The 19,983-nt window shown below is 32.3% G+C and overlaps 1 protein-coding gene across 3 annotated transcripts in view; it reads right to left on the bottom strand.

Moving 5' to 3' along the window:
• Window positions 1–19,338, bottom strand: part of LOC135214811 (protein amalgam-like) — a 235,523-nt gene extending 216,185 nt beyond the window's left edge. For all 3 annotated transcript variants that reach the window (XM_064249186.1, XM_064249185.1, XM_064249187.1), the window contains exon 1: window positions 19,004–19,338. In XM_064249186.1, the coding sequence (XP_064105256.1) occupies window positions 19,004–19,046 (43 nt within the window). In that variant the 5' untranslated portion in view covers window positions 19,047–19,338. The remainder of the gene's footprint in view (window positions 1–19,003) is intronic.
• Between the last annotated feature and the right edge of the window lie 645 nt (window positions 19,339–19,983).

Here is a 19,983-nt window from a genome sequence, read left to right as displayed (position 1 = left end):
TGTTTGGTTTATCTGACTTCCATTACTCATTCCATTTTCGACTTTTTTATGCATATTTTTATGTGGGTTATCTGACTTCCTGATATTACTCATTCCATTTTCAAATTTGTTATGCATATTTTTTTTGGGGGGGGGGGGGGTGGCTTGAGGGGGGGATATTAGACTTCCTAATATTACTCATTCCATTTTTGAGATTTTTTTTTTTACATTTTTTCATGATACTTTGTTTGGTTTATCTGACTTCCGTTTCTCATTCCATTTTCGAAGTTTTTTGATTAGATATTTTTTGTTTGGTTATCTGACTCCCATTACTCATTCCATTTTCGAAATTTAAGCAATATTTTTCCTAAACACTTTTTGTTTGGTTTATCTGACTTCCATTGTTCATTCCATTTTCGACTCTTTTTTTTTTTTTTTTTTTTTTTTTTTTTTTTTTTTTTTTTTTTTTTCCATATATACTTTTTTGGGTTTATCTGATTCCATTGCTCATTCTATTTTCGAAATTAAAAAATTCATAAACACTGTTTGGTTTATCTGATTTCCACTGCTCATTCCTCTTTCGACATTTTTTATTAATTTTTTCCATGCATATATTTTGTTTGGTTTATCTGACTTCCATTACTAATTCCACTTTCGACAAATTGTTTTAGTTTTTCCTCCATAATTTGTGTTTGGTTTATCTGACTTCCATTCCTCATTCCATTTCCGACATTATTTTTTTTCCAGTTTTTTCATAGATATATTTTTGTTTGGTTTTATCTTGGCGTCCACTTTTCATTAAACTGTTTTACCCACCTTCCGAAAATGATTTTTCGAAGAAAAGTAGATTAATCCTTTTGATGACGATGGAAATTTGTTTCCAGGGCTGCCGTTCGAATATAGAGAGTGATAAGCCGTTCCAGGAAACCGATTAAAAAAAATAAAATGTCTTTGAAAGACGAAGTGCGTATTTTGATTCCCTGTAGTTTTTTTATCGAGTACAGAGGATTTCCGAACTGTTGAAGAGTACCTTCGCTCTTCATTTAGTTTATTTTTAGAACCGTTGTTCTGCAATTGATAGGTGACCGTCTCTTCTTATTGTATGAAGCGAATGCAATAAATCTCAAATTGACAATTTAATTGAAGATAAATTGGGAGGGAGCAGGTAGATGTTCAATAATAATTCTTTTTTATTACAATCATATTAGTATTCTTATTAAATATTTTTATGAATTATGTATAAAGTATAATATATATTATATTATATATATATATATATATATATTATATATATTATATTATATATATATATATATATTATATATATATATATATGTGTGTGTGTGTGTATATACATATAAAATATATATATACATACATATATATATATATATATATATATATATATATATATATATATATATATATATATATATATATGGGCCTAATTGAGTTCCGATTCGTATTTATTTCTTCTGATAATTTGCAATATAGTAAACCACAAAAAAGGCAAAGCAGCTGATAAGACTTATACTGCTGCATTTCAGAGAGGAAAAGAAAATAAGTCAGAACGAGATCAAGAACTATTGTGTCCTTTTGTTCCTTTTCTCTTTTTTGAAACCTCCACTTTCTTCTGTTTTGTTCCCTTTCTCGTCTTGTGTCTCTTTCGCCGAAATCCTAAGGCGCCGAAAGTGGTTATTTACCGTATTCACGGTCGACTCCTGACCTCCTACGCTGTTCGTAAATCTTTTTCTTTTTTTTAAGAAATCTTGCTCTGCTTTTCCCTCCTCGGTTTCAAGATGGAGTGAGAGAAAAAATGAAGTAATGAAAATATTGGTTCCATTCTGTATTTTTTTCCTGCAGTTTCAAATGTTAGAAGTTGAGTTTTTTTTCTCTTTTAAACTGGCGCCATCTAATGAGGAGACATATCTCTTCAGATTATATTGTTCCATATATATATTTTTTTATAATATCAAAGGAACACGCTTAAAACAGTTGGAGGTATATGTCCTAGATGCTTAGCTATTGTACCATTTCCATATCCATTGTGAAACAGTAATAGCACACACACAAACTTATATATATATATATATATATATATATATATATATATATATATATATATATATATATATTATAATATATATATATATATATATATATATATATATATATATATATATATATATATATATATACATAATATGTCTGATATATATATCATATATATATATATATATATATATATATATATATATATACATATATATATATATACATATAATATATGCTGTATATATTTATATATATATATACATATATATATATATATGTGTGTGTGTGTGTGTGTGTGTGTGTGTTTATACAAGCATTAAAATCTAGTTATTCTTACCAGATATATATCTGATAACTAAATATGAAAATAACGTTATTTTCACAAATCAAAATTATTTTTCCATAAAACTAGGGCTGATGCAGTTATAATTGGGCTACAGAAAAATAGAACTCTATTCTCTTCATCTGACGCAGAAAACAAATATTTAATTTAAAACTCATTCTCATATAACACATTGGAAACTGGACTTTTGCTTGAATAATTTTCAAATTAGCCTTTAATTTTTGACTCATGATATATACTATGTTACCTATAAACATTATAACCCTATTTTAATATAAGGAGATAGTCCCCTGATTTGTAGTTTCTTAGAAACAGCATCTCTCTCCCTTCCATATCGGTAAAAAAAAGTGAAATAATAAAAGAAATTTCTTAAGTTAAAAAAGAACGATTTGAAGTCCTGCTATTATCAATTATGAAAGATAAACGTGATCATTCATATTTAGTGCTAATTTCATATTAATATACAGTCTTCTATGGCATGAAAGGTTCGATGCATGTTCAATGAGTAATATATCTACTTCTAGCCTTGCAAACATGCTGAGAGAGAGAGAGAGAGAGAGAGAGAGAGAGAGAGAGAGAGAGAGAGAGAGAGAGAGAGCGGAGTTTTTGTAACGATAATCATGGCGCCTTTTGGAGACAACAAGTCACTTCTTATCTAGCAAGTGCTGTTTTCTTTTTTCTTTTGTTTTGATAATGGTAAAGCTAATTTTCTCCGTCTTTTGTTTCTGTTCTCGTCATGGCAGCAGTATCTCGTATCACGTAGGGGATACACGAGGCAAAATGTAGCATATATTCTTTCTGGTGAAACTTTTACGGAAAACATATTTATTTCATGGAGATAGTCCTCGCTGGCAGATAAAAGTAAGGCGCAGAAGAGAAGTATCGACCCTGGTTGAAAAGAACGAGAAATGCTTTGCAGATATACGTTAATCTTTCAATTTTCGAAAAAAAAACAGATGATTCAGTGGGAAAAGAAATTAAAATTTTGGCTTTCATTTATGCCGAGAGACGTTCCTAAAGAAGAGAAAGAAACTAAAAATCACTGAAATTTATATCAAATACAAAACCTCATATTGTTTTTCATTATAAGTAAGTTTCTTTTTACATTTCTAACAATCGCTAAAGTACGCTTATTTTTTGGTGAACGCCATCTATACTTCTTTGGCCCACTAACCTGCAACAGCTATTAAGTACATAATCTGCTCCATCTTTGAGTATTCAGTTATTAAAAACATTATTTCTACAAATAGAGTGCCTTCTTCTCACAAGAATCCATCTTTATGCCTCTGAAGGTTACGCTCTGAAAGAACCGAAATCTTGAAATATTTCATAGTGTCCGTATAAATATTTCAATTAGAGCTGAAGATATCGGTTTTCAGAATTGCAAATAGCAACAAGTATATTTCTCATGCCCTTCAAACTCAACAGCCAGTTATATGGATTGGAACTTGCTTAAACTTTCTAGGGATATCGATATTTAAAATATCTTCTTAAATATTTCTCAGGCTTTAGCCATTCTTGGATTTCAACTTAAACTTTCAGGATTTTTTACTATAGTATCCAAGAAGCATCTTAAGTCATTCATATCTGGCCCATTTAAGTACGTCCTGTTTATTGTATACCAATTTAAACTCACGTTATTTAAGATCATTGTTTTGTAGGTAACGTTATAAGCTAAAATATTTACTTATACGCGACATTTAAGTTCTATTCTTCTCTAGAAATCTTATCAAGCATACTCGCTCGTTGTATAATTCTCTTCCTGTTGTGGCTTGTATATTTGTATACCCATTTCACTATGTTTCTGAACATGGAGAAGAAAATCTTCCGTATTTCGAGATTGTTTTTCTTTTACTATTAATTTTTTTTTACAAATAGAAGCTTCATCAAAGCGTCATTACAATAGGTCTTCCTTTAAAACTACTATAAGGATTTTTTTTTCTACAAATAGAAGCTTCATCAAAGTGTCATTACAATAGGTCTTCTCTTTAGAACCACTATAAGGATTTTTTTTTTCTTACAAATAGAAGCTTCACCAAAGTGTCATTACAATAGGTCTTCTCTTTAGAACCACTATAAGGATTTTTTTTTTTTTTTTTTTTTTTTTTTTTACAAATAGAGGCTTCATCAAAGTGTCATTAACAATAGTCCTTCTCTTTTAGAACCACTATAAGGACCTTTTTTTTTTTTTTTTTTTTTTTTTTTCTTACAAATAGAAGCTTCACCAAAGTGTCATTACAATAGGTCTTCTCTTTAGAACCACTATAAGGATTATGCAATTTCTAAAGAATAAACATCTTTGAAATGATAAAGATAACCCTCTTGCCCATTTTGTAGCAGTTCTTACAGATTTTCTAGAAGTCAGGCTTTTTAAAAAAAATCGTGCTCCTGTAATTTCTTTTCGTAGCTTTAATCTTCCTTCATTTGTATGAAATGTGAAAGTGATAGTTTGTCCCTGAATATGTGTCCAATAGTTGAGATTATTTTCTAGAAAAAGAGTAATTATCACACATATTCTCATTCATCATCATTTCTGATTCCCGAAAAGCGTAACAATGCAAAAGGTCCCATCTTTTCTGGGAGAATTATTTATCCAATTTATCGACGAGAATTTTTTCCATACGTCGATGGCCATAGTCATTACACATTGAAATTATTCATACGCAAGTGTCACTAATTCCTCTTTCTGGTCTCTCATCCACCTCCCCCTCATCCCCTCTCCCCCTCATCCCCCCTCCCCCCCCACCCTACCCCAAACATACACACAAAAACCCACAAACCACTCGAAGGAATCCTTTGTACACGGGATTCGTCTTGCTTCCGTCTTCTACGTAGCAATGGAGATGATCCTATTTATGATGATTCACTGGAAATCTGTAATCTTGTTCGTCCAGAATTATCTTCCCTTTTGCGATTTATTGAAATAATATGGCGATTTCCGTTATATATTCCTTACACTTTTATTTTCGCTCACTCGGGGTGTAAATCTACAAATTACTTTGTTGTTTTTGTCTATGGAAGAGCCTATAAAGGTCTGAAGAAGCTGTTTCACGTTGAGTTAGATACAGGAATTTTAGGATAGGATATTTATGGTTTATTTATTAGAATGGAAATATAAAGAATAAAATAATAATGTGCATATTAAACAGCACAGAAAAATTATTTCTAATATGATATAACATTTATTTAAATGTTTACAACTTATGCGTAAGGGGAATATCTTGCACGCGTCCCGAGTAAGCTGGGGGCCGGATCACGCCTTGTTCCCCTAATAATGCCCCTTATTTCCATATAATTATAAATTATAATATAATATATATATATATATATATATATATTAATAATATATAATATAATAATAATTATTATATATTGTCCGTTATGAAAAGCAATTAATTATTTACAATCATCCTGTTTTTTTTGTTTTTTTTGTAGAATTTATTCCATTGTCTGCTTCATGCAGTTTTATTTTTTAACAACAGTACATTGATGTTGTTTTCTTTTCTTAGTAAAGAAACTATGTTGCTCACAAGAATGCAATTTTTTTTTTTTTTTTTTTTTGAAGCAGAGGAATGAAGGTATTCTGGAATTTTGTATCGAAAATATATATTGTTTTATAGTCTGCTGAAACAAACCATTCTTATTTGTCATTAAGGTCACTGTGTTGAGTTTATTTCTCTCTCTCTCCCTCTCTCTCTCTCTCTCTCTCTCTCTTTCTGTTGTGTGTGTGTGTGTGTGTGTGTGAGTTACAATGTCCATAGCCACGTAGCTGTGTTTTCTTTAATCATTGCGGGAAATATTGTTCTTTCAGAACATAGAGAGAAAAAAAATCCATTCCACCTAATTCACTCTCTCTCTCCCCCGGTCTATGAATTATATATTTATCTTATTGTACCTCCTTGTACTTATCAATTCAAGCTGACTGCATTTCTTTTACGACGCAGCATAACAATCATACCGTGCTTTCCAGCTATGCATATTTGATGAAATATCTAACATTTCTTGCAGTTTCTTCGACATAATATTTTACAGTTGTAACCTCCATCAATTTAGCTCTTTGGGTCTGAAAACGATCATTCATATATCCATGTATTCATAATTCACAGTTGCGCCGCAAATTGTTCCAATATTTAAAGCTGATTTTCACTGTCTTTAATGGAAATATGTTACTGCGATGTTAGTGACACGCCCTCACGAAAGCACGTACATACACACATATTTCTCTGTCTCTCTCTGCCTCTCTCTCTCTCACCCATATATATATATATATATCATAGATAATATTATATATATATATATATAATATATATATATATATATATATATATATATATATATATATATATATATATATATATATATAGATATTTAAGGAATGTCGGTATTAATATATTATTTATAATTATTTATATAATAAATACGATATATTATAGGTTTTAATTTTAATAATATCTATATATATTTATTATTTATTATATATATATAATATATATAATATATATATATATATATGGAAGACCAACTCTTTTAGCTCTGGTGTGTCTCAAAAGGCTGCAAGAACAACTCTTTTGGCTCTGGTGATTCTGAAAAAACTGCAAAATCAACTCTTTTGGCTCTGATGATTCTGAAAAAAAAACTGCAAAAACAACTCTTTTGTTTCTGGTGATTCTGAAAAAAACTGCAAAATCAAAATTTTTGGCTCTGGTGATTCTGAAAAAATTGCAAAATCAACTCTTTTGGCTCTGGTGATTCTCAAATAACTGCAAAACAACTCTTTTGGCTCTGGTGATTCTGAAAAAAAAAACTGCAAAAGCAACTCTTTTGGCCATGGTGATTCTCAAAGAACTGCAAGACCAACACTTTTGGCTCCGGTGAGTCTCAAAGGACTACAGCAAAACCTATTTTTGGTGGATAGGAATACACAATCAGAGAAAATTGGAACATAAAGCAAACTCTGGTGTATGACGTTCACTGCTTCAGCAATTGCCATCCACAGTTGTCTCCTTGGTGGCTGCTGTGTGATGCTCACTGATTCAGCAATCAGCAGATGCCCAAAGTAGTCCTCCTGAAGAGCAATGCAGCAGTTCCTGTTGAAAGTTGAAGTATCCTCGGAGTGTGCACTTCCATAATAGTCCTTCTGAAGAACTCTGCAGCGGTTCCTGTTGAAATTCCAAGTGTCTTCGGATTGTGTACTTCCATAGCAGTCCTTCTGAAGAACTCTGCAGCAGTTCCTGTTGAAAGTCCAAGTGTCTGCGGATTGTGTACTTTCATAGTAGTCCTCCTGAAGAACTCTGCAGCAGTTCCTGTTGAAAGTCCAAGTGTCTTCGGATTGTGTACCTCCATATTAGTCCTCCTGAAGAACTCTGCAGCAGTTCCTGTTGTGTGCTTCCCTCCACCTGAAGATCACGAGACTCTTACCAGATCCTAGGAGACCAGTCTTATGGAGCTCCTTGGAGGGCATGTGAGGTTTGTCCCTAGTGATACTTCATTGTCAACCTTTCGCACACGACAAAGCTGGCGGGAAAAAATCTCAACTATATAGCTTAATTGAGAAATCTCCCAGGATGCAATAACAGCCAAGTACAAAGTAGCCGAGATTTGGTCTTAATTAACTGCTCAGAGGTATGCATCACGGTCGGAGTGGAAGGGTTAATTATGAACTTCTCCCATTTGTAAGGTTTATAGTACGATTTTTATTTACATGTTCTTCGAATTGTTTATTCTGCTCTACTATACAGTGAAGCATATTTGTCATAACCCCTGATCTTAGCCATAAGTGAATGGCTGAAACAGCTGTTGTCATTAAAGTATTATATGGAAGAACATACCAACAGGTTTAGTCTTTCCTTGTAGGGCTTCATTCTTGGGGAAAAGAAGTATAAGAGATTAATGCAACGTTACCTAAAAGTATTAGATGCCATTTCGACACTAACATATATAATGAGAATTGCCTAAGAGAAAACCTAATTATGCCTGATTTATATGTATGTACACACACACACATGTATATGTATTTTATATATATATATATATATATATATTATATATATATATTATATATATATATATATATATATATATATATATATATAGGTGTGTGTGTGTGTGTGTGTGTCTATGTGAAACCATTACAGTAATTCTAAACAAGGCACAAATGAGTTCTTTCGCATCTCGACTAGAAAAATAAAGGCGCACGATTAAAAAATGAAAATAGTTAAAGTATACCTCCCCAACGTATAACCAAACCTCAAATAAGCACTGACCTATAATGACTTATATTTTAGCTGTATTGATACTACTCGTAACGAGCTATGAGCAAGATTTAGTCAGTAAGGAAGATTCATGATATAGCTCAATACTTAAAGCTGACGGATTTTGATTTCTTGATGCGCTAAAATCTGCAACCTCTCGTCGCTTCTTTAGTGACGTATATATCTATATTGCGCTGTAAATTTCATAACCCAATAAAGTGGATGATTTTGTGAGAACCATGAGCATAAAAAGAAAAGAAAAACTGACCACCAATCAATTTCTGGCAGGGTAGAGGAAGACTTTCTTTACCCGTTTCCCTTCTGGGTCTGTGGTTTTATTTGATATGTTTAGTGGCAATGATAACGAATATTAACATAAACTAGGCGTGATCCGACATCCAATTAATCAGGACGTGCGCAAGATTTTCCCCACACACGGAAGTTGTAAACATTATATTCCAAACTTTTAACGTAAATTAAAACGTACTACAATCTACGGTAAAATACAGCCTTGTTTCACGAACGAAATTTAAAATAAGTTACATTTTATTAGAAATAATTTTTGTGTACTGTTTAATATAGACATTATTTAGTTTTTACATTTTCATTCTAATAAATAAATCATGAATATTCCACCCTAAAATTCGTGTGTCTTGAACTCAGCGCGAAACTCCTTTTTCAGACCTTTTTAGGCTCTTCCGTAGACCTTTCCTAGATCTCCAACAAGAACAACCACCGTGTAGTTTGTAGGCTTACTCTTCGAGTATTCGAAAATGTTCTCAATATATAGCTAAATTCAACTCTTATTGATCTTGTGTTTAGTTGTTTTGTGCGTCAACTCAACTTGTATTTGAAATATGGAGTAGAATTGATTCTCAAGTATTATGATCTAAAGGATTAATTATTAATAGTTAGACGTCAGTATTATGTGTGTGTGTGTGAGAGAGAGAGAGAGAGAGAGAGAGAGAGAGAGAGACGAGAAATAATTTCTTTTTATACGAAATGAAGAAAACTATTTTTCCTCAAATGTGATTACAGAACATCCTGTAACAGTTATAAATTTGTCCCTGTAATAGTTATAACATTATGACATAACCCCAATTTCCCTGCTCGTTATGATGTATGTGCGTTCATAATCGTGTCAATATGAAGTATTGTGATTATTGAAGCAAGAATTTTACGCTGAGCAAAATACTGCTATTCCACTGACTAAAGTACATCCTTCATTGATACGTTTTTGTCCCATGACGGAATAGAAAATGATTCACCTGTCTCCCGAATTGCTATTCGAAACCTCTTACGACATACTCTTAAGTATTCCGATGCCAAATACGCAGAGAGCTATTTGCTTTCTAAGAAATTGCAAGGGGTTCACTGCAACGTATGAGCGCCCCAGTGGCTTGATCGGTTTGGTCTTGGCCTGCCACCTCGGGGGTCGCGAGTTCGATGATTCTCTGGCATTCCATTGAGGGGTGAGAGATGTGTATTTCGGAAGACACGTAAAGCCCGTGGTCCAGTTGCTGAATAACCACTGGTTCCATGCAACGTAAAAACACCATACAAACAAACAAACAAAATGTGCAACTTATGACTATCCTGCCATAGAGTTTGGCAAATATTGTTTTATTTTCACAAATTAAAGACGCGGTGACCTAAAGATAAGGTCCAAAAACTTTCAGTCTACCTTATTGTTTCGTGCCCGGTCGCATATTCCCCAGCTGTAACGAGAAGTATATACGTGCGCACGTAACTCTTTGGAAACTAAATATAGTGACTAAATTCTAACCTGTGATCCCTTCGTCCTCAATATCACAGATCGTTCCTTTCACAAGCACTGGGTTTGGTGAGGCATTTTTCCACTGTTTGAGCTTTGCTCTTTGAATCTCTGCAAAAGCAAAAAGAACCACCCTTGTGTCAACTGGTGGTGGCTCGTGTCTAATATTACATATATACTTGTGGTGTAATATTCGAAGTCCAAGGTGCGGAAGCGAGAACTTTATCTTTGTTCCTCGTAACACCTTGGTTATACTTTTCATTTCCTTGGGTAATATTATATGTATATATATATATATATATATATATATATATATAATATATATATATATATATATTATATATATATATATATTATATGTGTGTGTTTGTGTGTGTGTTGTGTGTTAAATACACAGTACCCAACGAAATGAAAAGTATACCAAGGCGTTACCAGGAACAAAGTCGGCAAAATAGTATTGAAAATTACTTTTTATTTTTAATTTTTTTTTAATTTTATTTGAGTCAGGGCGTGATGTGTGCATAGATTGCTTACAGTGTAGACCGGAGAGGCAACGAACGAAGCGTCATTCGCTCTGAAGGATATATCAGATGAAAGCGAAGTGATCAAAAGTGACCTAATTTCGCTTGAGGTATTTCCCGGCATTCGTGGATATACTGGTATATATATATATATATATATATATATATATATATATATATATATATATATATATATAATATATATATATATATATATATATATATATCAATATATATAACGTATAAGGTTTTTCCTGGGTTAGTGCAAATTCATGCAAAAGTATATCTATAGAAGATTGCCTTTCATACGTATCTCTCTCTCTCTCTCTCTCTCTCTCTCTCTCTCTCTCTCTCTCTCTCTGTAGCTGTACACACGAACACGCACGCAAATACACACATACATGTATTTATATACATAAATATATTTACAGTATATATATAGTACATATATACTTACGATGCATAGTTATATGTGACAGCATACAGCATTTCCATCGTAATCTTACAAGTGACATTATGGCACCAGAAGACACCACTAATCGTGCAATATTAATTGCCTCCCTAAGACGACCCATCAAAACTAATTTTGCCTTAATGAGATATTAACGACCATCAGATCATTAGTGTTCAGGAGTTTTAATTACACAGTTCCTCCGAGCGTAATTTTACTACGTTTGTCATTTGGGTTTCATCTTTGGCGTAATCGAGGAGAAAAGATCGAAATTTTCTCATTTATAGTTTCATTTAGATTTTTTAATTGTTTTAGGCTTCCTTCTCCTTTGTGTCATATCTCAAATAGTCATTATGTGTCTTCTGCATGCTAAAATGTTGCCGGAGTTAATGGATCATATTTACGTAAGTCAAATCTTGCTTTATTGAATGATAAAGTCTTAGTTGTAAGTTAAAATCATAATACTCAACACTTCTAGCTGTAAATTATTGAGATGCATTGCTCGGCGAAATTGAAATGAATAATGTACTTAATTGGATTAAGAACTTTATACGACGTTATATTTTGATTTATATAAAAAAAAACCGTAGTGGATTAAAAGTAGAGCCAAATTTCATCGGGATTCCCAAAATTGTATACAAAGAGGTTACTCGGGCACCAGCATAATTCTGTATGTATAATATATATATATATATATATATATATATATATATATATATATATATATATATATATATGCGTGTGTGTGTGTGTGTGTGTGTGTGTGTTGTTACATACGAAAGAGGTTCTACGTTTTAGCATAAATATATTCACTCTTTCACTACTTCATTTATTTTTCCCTAAATCATTCTTTTATATACACCCAAACTGCCCAGTTTGAAAATGAGGATTAAAAGTGGACGATGTCACTTTCATTTTAACAGACCCTTATCTCCAATTCATACTGAATAGTGATAACAGAGCATTTCAGAAAACAGCTTTCAGTGTTGAGTTTTCTACTATCTCTACCAACATCAAACTTGCTTTTGTTTTTTTCTGAGTGAGCTAACGCGGTTAGCATGTGGTACTCTCTTAAAGAGAGAGAGAGAGAGAGAGAGAGAGAGAGAGAGAGAGAGAGAAAGCTATTACAAACAACTGATGGTAATGAGATCCGTGACAGACGGAACGGAGAGTTGAACTAGTTGACCTTGAGTGTCACGAAAAAAAAAAGAAAAAAAAGTGTAGTCTTGGCACTCAAATTCAGAGACAGCCAGCGGAGTAGCTTCAAATTTCAGACCGGTGTCGGATGAACGCGTGTCATTAGCCTCATGTTTATTTTCAGAGGTGCCTTATTAGTCCTCATTTGTCATGTATGTGAAATGGAAATTCACGAATTTCCGTTAATACGTCTTGTATCATTTGTATACGATAATTAATATATATATGATAATAAATATATATGTATTATAGTATATATATTATATAGCATATGCCTATACACACACACATATGTATATTATAAATATATCATACATACATATATATATATATAATATATATATATATATATATATATATATATATATGTATATATATATATATATATAGAAATATATATATATATATATATATATATATATATATATATATATATATATAGATATATGTGTGTGTGTGTGTTGTGTGTGTCTGTGTGTATGTATGCTAGTTTATATATATCTCAGATCGCGAGAAGGTAACCATCTGCCTTGTAAAATACAATTCTTTTTACGAATCTTAAAATCTACCTCTGTCTCTCTTTGCCTCTTTGTCTTGTGCCTGTCTGCCAGTATGTCTGTCACTCTTATATTTTTTTTTGTCTACGAGCGATCAGGATATTTGCAGGGGAGATTAAAATAAAAACAATTAGCACAACGTTTTCCGGAAATGAAAAATGGTTTTATGTGAATATTATCATCTCTCCGCAACTTCACGATTACCGTCATACGCCTCGGGAGAATTAGTGGTTATTTTTAGACATTGTGTATATTCCTCGGCTTGAACATAAACTGAAAGTACCGAGTGATGGGTATTGAATTACTTTCTATTAGAACTGAACATATTTTGTTTTTTTAGGATATAAAAATTTGCATACATGTTTACATACATACATACATAATTGTATATATACATATATATATATATATATATATATATATATATATATATATATCTATACATACATATATATGTACATACATACATACCATACATATATGTACTATATATATAGCATATATGTTTAAAAATATCACAGTAGATACACATAACTTCAGTAAACAAGTGAACGACCACGCGGGCAAATCGATAGACAGAGAAGTCAACTTTTCCTATGGAATTCGCGTATATAACACACACAGGATATATAATTATATATATATAAATATTATATATATATATATATATATATATCTCGTATGTCTGCGTTTTATTGAGAGTTGTTTTATCTTGACTTATGCGTGAGCGCGCTTATTTTCGCCAACTTCAAGAGGCTTCGTAACCATTATTTACTACTTAAAGTTGAATTGCATAACTACTTAGACGTTTGAAAACAACCGAACACGGCTGCCCACAAAAAAGCCCAGACCACATGCACAAACACACGCACAAAACACACGAACACGATCAAGCTTAAAAAGGAGGGGCTGGTGGTGGTTGGGGATGGGGGGGGGGGGGCGGTTGGTGGGGGACGGGCAAACTTTCCCGAAGGGAGACAAAGATACATCACATCCAGCGTCGAGAACTTTAAGGCGAAGGGACCTAAGGGCTCGTTTTCAATTTGTGCTTTTGTGGAAGTATAGAGGACTTGGCACTATAGTCTCTCTCTCTCTCTCTCTTTCTCTCTCTCCTCTCTCTCTCTCTCTCTCTCTCGTAAGTGATGGCTTTTGATGCGTCGAGTAAAACTTGAAATTCACTTTCGTTCTTCGCATGCAATTACGAAGGAACGAGTCTACAGCGACATCCATGTTCTGTTTCACAAATGATTTTTTTTATTATTCTCTAAGTGGCATAATGTCTCATGTTAAATTTTATTTAGAGCCGTCTACATGTTTGGAATGAGAAGAAGAAGAAGAGAGACAGAAAACATGTTAGGAAGACGAGAGAGAGAGGAGAGAGAGAGAGAGAGAGAGAGAGAGAGAAGAGAGGGTCCTTTCTGTAATGGGAAAGAAGATATGTCATTAAGTTTCACTAAAGCAGTGGTGATATGCACTGATAGAGAGATATATAGGTATGTGATGTTTCACTGTAGCAAAATATAGTTTTTAATGAGAAGGAGAGACAGAAAAACTGTTAGGGAAACGACATGAGAGAGACAGAGGAAGAAGAGAGAGAGAGAGACCGGAGAGAGTTAGAGAGAGAAGGAGAGAATGGAGAAGAGAGAGAGAGAGAGAGTCCTCTCTGTAAGGGGAAAGAAGATATGTCATTAAGTTTCTACAAAGCAGTGGCAATATGTGCTGATAGAGATATATAGGTATATGACATTTCACTGTAGCAAAATTTAGTTTTCAATGATTGATTCCGAAATTGTCTCGCCGAAATAAATCAATAATACACAAATAGATTACAATCGCTTATTCATTTGATCATTTCTGTGTTTTACTGTTCTTGCTGTAGGTATCTTTAAACCGAGTGATTTTAATTTCTTTGTTATTTTGATGTGCTCTAATTATGCTGATGAGCTGTAATTATTCTGATATAATTGCTGCAATATGAAGAAATGATAAGAGTTATACATTTTCCATGCAACCTGTTGGTATTTACATTGAAGTTTTATATTTTTGTATTTTTCATCTTCTAAATCTAAAAGCTACAAAACTTGATAAAAAAAACACACAAAAAAACTCGACGTAATTGCTTCAGGTAGTTGGCAAAACAAGAAATTCATAATTGTTTCCGAGTGTAGCTATCAAAGGTACATGCCTGTAAAATAAATTCAAAAGTGTTCAGATGTGCGACTTTATACAAAAAGAAAAAAAAAATTCTAAGACATATCGCCTGACACAGACGAGCTATTAATCTCTGCAATATATTCCAATCCTGTAAATGGAAGCAGCGAGAAAACTTGGTCATTTTTAAATTCCTATATATGCCACCGTTCGTAATAGGATTTCCACCTCCCTCCACCTCTTAGAAAAAGAAATAAGTAAACAAATTCAAATAAGTGCACACATGACTAAATACACACACAGTATGTACAAACACATACACATTTCATATATATATATATATATATGATATATATATATATCTATATATATATATATATATATATATCTATATATATAGTGCGTGTGTGTGTGTGTGTGTGTGTATTTATGTACACTGAACACAAAAGGAAATAGATGTCAACTCAGGATTATACGGCCTGTTTTATGATATCAAAATAAAAATGATAAAAATAAAAATAAAATTTTCAATAATTGAAAAAATAATAATGAGAGAGAGAGAGAGAGAGAGAGAGAGAGAGAGAGAGAGAGAGAGAGAGAGAATATATATATATATATATATATATATATATATGTATATATTGTGTGTGTGTGTGTGTGTGTGTGTGTGTGTGTGTGTATTTATGTACATTGAACATAAAAGGAAATAGATGACAATTTTCCAAAGATATCAAAATAAAATAAAAAAAAATAATGAAAATAAAAATAAATTGCCAAAAATTAAGTAAGAAATTAGGATTGTAAAATAATAAAAATGAGATGAGAGAGAGAGAGAGAGATGAGAAGACACCGAGCGAGGACGAGAGAGAGAGGAGAGAGAGAGAAAGAAGAGAGAGGCCATGATTGGAATCTGTATGTAGAATGCAATACGATCAGTAATGTATTTTTAGTCAGCTGAATCTTGCTTAAGCCGCAGTTTTGTGTTTTGTGTGATCTGTTAAATTTTTTTTGATATATTACATCATTTATGCTATAAATTTCTTTCAGTATTTAGCTATATATATCTTTATTTCATCAACAATCTTCGTGTTTGTCACTTTAGTTTTATTATTATTATTATTATTATTATTATTATTATTATTTATTATTATTATTATTATTATTATTATTATTATATTATTCATTATTATTATTATTATTATTATTTCATTATTATTATTATTATTATTATTATGATAATAAAATAATAATAATAATAATAATATTAATAATAATAATAAAAATGAGAATTGCAATCAAAATTAAATTCCAAACTAATATATTTGCCAAAGATAATAATAATAATAATAATAATAATAATAATAATAATAATAATAAAATAATAATAATAATAATAATAATAATAATAATAATATAATAATAATAATGTTCTTTAGGGTCCACAACAATATACTAATTGCATGTTATATATTTGTTAATGAAACTCAGGCGATGAACATGATAACGCATAGATCAATATGAAGCTCACAATTAAACCAACCCAGATCAAGGGAATAACACAAAAACACACACAAAAAAAACATGCTCGCGTATACTCTCATATATGAACAGTATCAGCTAAAAAGAAAGAAAAGAAAAAAGTTTAACCCTTCTTCAGGAAGAAAGGTATCAGACAAATGAAACCTTAAAGGGAAGAGCGGATTGAGGAAATGGGTCGGTACAGGGATAGGGTGCTCTAAGGAACCACTGAATTTGGACAGAAATATAAACTGTAAATGGATAAATGATGCTCTGTTTTGTCTTTACGGGAAAGGAACTTACTACTCTACACTACTTCCAGATGATGGTGAGGAAGCGTAATTATGAATGAGATGATATTCGAAAGGCAGATTTCGTATGAAAATTGAAAAAAAAATGAGAGAGAGAGAGAGAGAGAGAGAGAGAGAGAGAGAGAGAGAGAGAGAGAGAGAGAGAGAGAGAAAGAGAGAGGTATATGAATTGAGAGAGGAGAGAGAGAGAGAGAGAGAGAGAGAGAGAGAGAGAGTGGGAGGAGGGTGTTTCTCCTATATGCATTTTTCGCAGGCTCCTTTCAGCTCTGTGGCGACAGTTCGGTAATTGGACACTGTTGCTCCTTTGCGAGTCGTCTTACACGTAATAACAGCGGTAAGAAGCAACGACTTTAACCTGCTGGAGGAGTCCCTCACGATTTAAATCAAGCAGAAAGTATCATATGAACCTTTGTTTTTATTTTCCCACGCATCCTCACATGTATAGGTCCTCACATGTAGGGAGCAGAGTGCCAGTGAAGTAGGGTATATTTTGTTCCTGGTTTCATAAATACTTTCGTAAATTGAAATCCCTGGTCAGTTAGAAAAACGAAATGCTCATTTTCACACTGTAAGGGCAAACTGCGTAAGATTACAGTTGTAGAGTTGAATTTATGTTTGTGGCACATTTTCAACTTTTCGTCTAGACATTTTTACAAATATTTTTGAATCTGCAGTGGATTAACTGGGTATGATATACGTGAACAAGAACGTAAACACACACACACACACACAGCACACACACACACACACACACACACATATATATATATATATAATATATATATATATATATATAATATATATATATATGTGGTGTGTGTGTGTGTGCGTGTGTGTGTGTGTGTGTGTGTACATGCTTGGGTTTTGTGTAATATAGATGCTACATTATAAATTATCAGTTTACGCACATTTAGCTCCCTTGTTTTGCATATGTTTGTGAATTATTCCCTTTTCTTGTTTGTGAAGTTAATGTGTCATATATCTGGCTTGTGTCATATATATATATATATTATATAGATATATGTATATATCATTATATATATATATATATAGTTACTATAATAATAATATAAAGTATATATATATATATCTATATATATATATGGTAATATAATTATATATATGATATTATATATAATATATATATATATAAACTATAATATATTTAATATATAAATATATATTGTATCTTATATAATTATATTTATATTAATATAATATATTAATATATAGATTATTATTATATATATATATATATATATGCATATATATATATATAATTATATATATATAATTATATATATTATATATATATATAGTATGTGGTGTGTGTGTTTGTGTGTGTTTGTTTGTTTGTTGTTTGTTTGTGTGTCTGTGTCTATATGTAGATGCAACAAATAAATTGATTAATTTTCATACATTGATCTCCTTTGTTTTGTATATGTTTATGTGTTATTCCCTTTTCTCATTTATGAAATGAATTTGTCAGATATCGTTTCAACAATTTTTGTTTTTGGAAATGATGGGGAGAATCTCCTATATAATGAAAAGAAAAATAACAATGAAGCAATATTAGAAAAGTTTCCTCTTGTCATGCAATTTTTTATTTCGTTAACAGATAACTTTATCAAAATATTGCAATGACAGTATAAAGATATGAGCTTAGAATATAAGAATAACACAAACAAAGAAAAGAACATTGTTAAAACCATTTAGGGATTTGTCGATGTATCTAAAGAAAGCAAGCGCTCATATATTTTTTTAATTAATCATGCATGTATATAAAAATGGGGAAGTTTTAAATACCGCACTAACTCTTCATGATTCATTATTGCATCATTTTCCTAAACGTTTAGTCTCCTCGAAAGTCAGCAATAACCGTAAGAGTACATTACCTGTTGCTACTATGGCCTCGAGTAGTATCACAAAGCTCCACATCTTGAATGGTTTTTATTTTGTACCAAACCTTTCTTCTTCAATCACAGTGAAAACATTAAACTAACATATTGGATCTATTCATAAAAAAGTTATTTATTGTTCAGGCTTATTCAGTGCTAAGGAGTTCCATAACTCGTCAGACAACAAACTAGCATCAGAAATGGAGGAGTTGTAGTTATTCCTGGTAACGTCGCCCGAGAGAGAACAGAACGCCAACGATGGAAACGCGACTGAGGAGACGGCAGCGTATATGCTTCCTTACCGGCAACACGCGAGCAACTGGCACTGGCTTCTACAGAAGGGCTGAAGGGCATAGCACACGCTGTTGACTCTCAACATGCCCCTCCCACTCAACAACCCACCCACCCGTCCCATCCCCCTCCCCCCTCAACCCCCCTCTACTGAACCTCCCTGCAGAAGTGTTGCACATTCACGCATCGACAATCAAGCACACGGATGCATGGACGCAAACGTTCACGCGGATGTACACAGTCTTAATAGGGAGAAGGACACGGGCCACTACGTGGCACTCGAGAGGTGGAATTATTGTCCTCGCCCTATTCAGCCAATTGACACTCGCCGAGCGCCACGTATAGTAATCATCACGTACGACTCTCTCGCTTTGCGCGTGTAATTGCTAAATGAATATTCTTGGAGCGCAGACATGATTTTAATTCGAATAATTACAGCATGGGATAGAAGCGTATGCTTGATGAACGGATAGATAATTCATATGTCAGCACACATGAAAGGGTAAACACCTGCTATTTCACGGGTATAAAATTGCTAAGAATTTGGACTTCTGCCGACATACATTATCAGGGAATGAGGACACGTGAGTAAGGCTATCATTCTTCCGAGCTGCATATGTATATTTAAATATATTCATCACGCGAAGTAACACCTTGAACGAAAATGATTGCATGAACAATGTATT

The sequence above is a fragment of the Macrobrachium nipponense genome, chromosome 46 (genome assembly GCF_015104395.2).
Source record: "Macrobrachium nipponense isolate FS-2020 chromosome 46, ASM1510439v2, whole genome shotgun sequence".
Taxonomy (NCBI): Eukaryota; Metazoa; Arthropoda; class Malacostraca; order Decapoda; family Palaemonidae; genus Macrobrachium; species Macrobrachium nipponense.
Note: the sequence above shows the minus strand (reverse complement) of the source record. Positions and strands in the feature narration are given on the sequence as shown.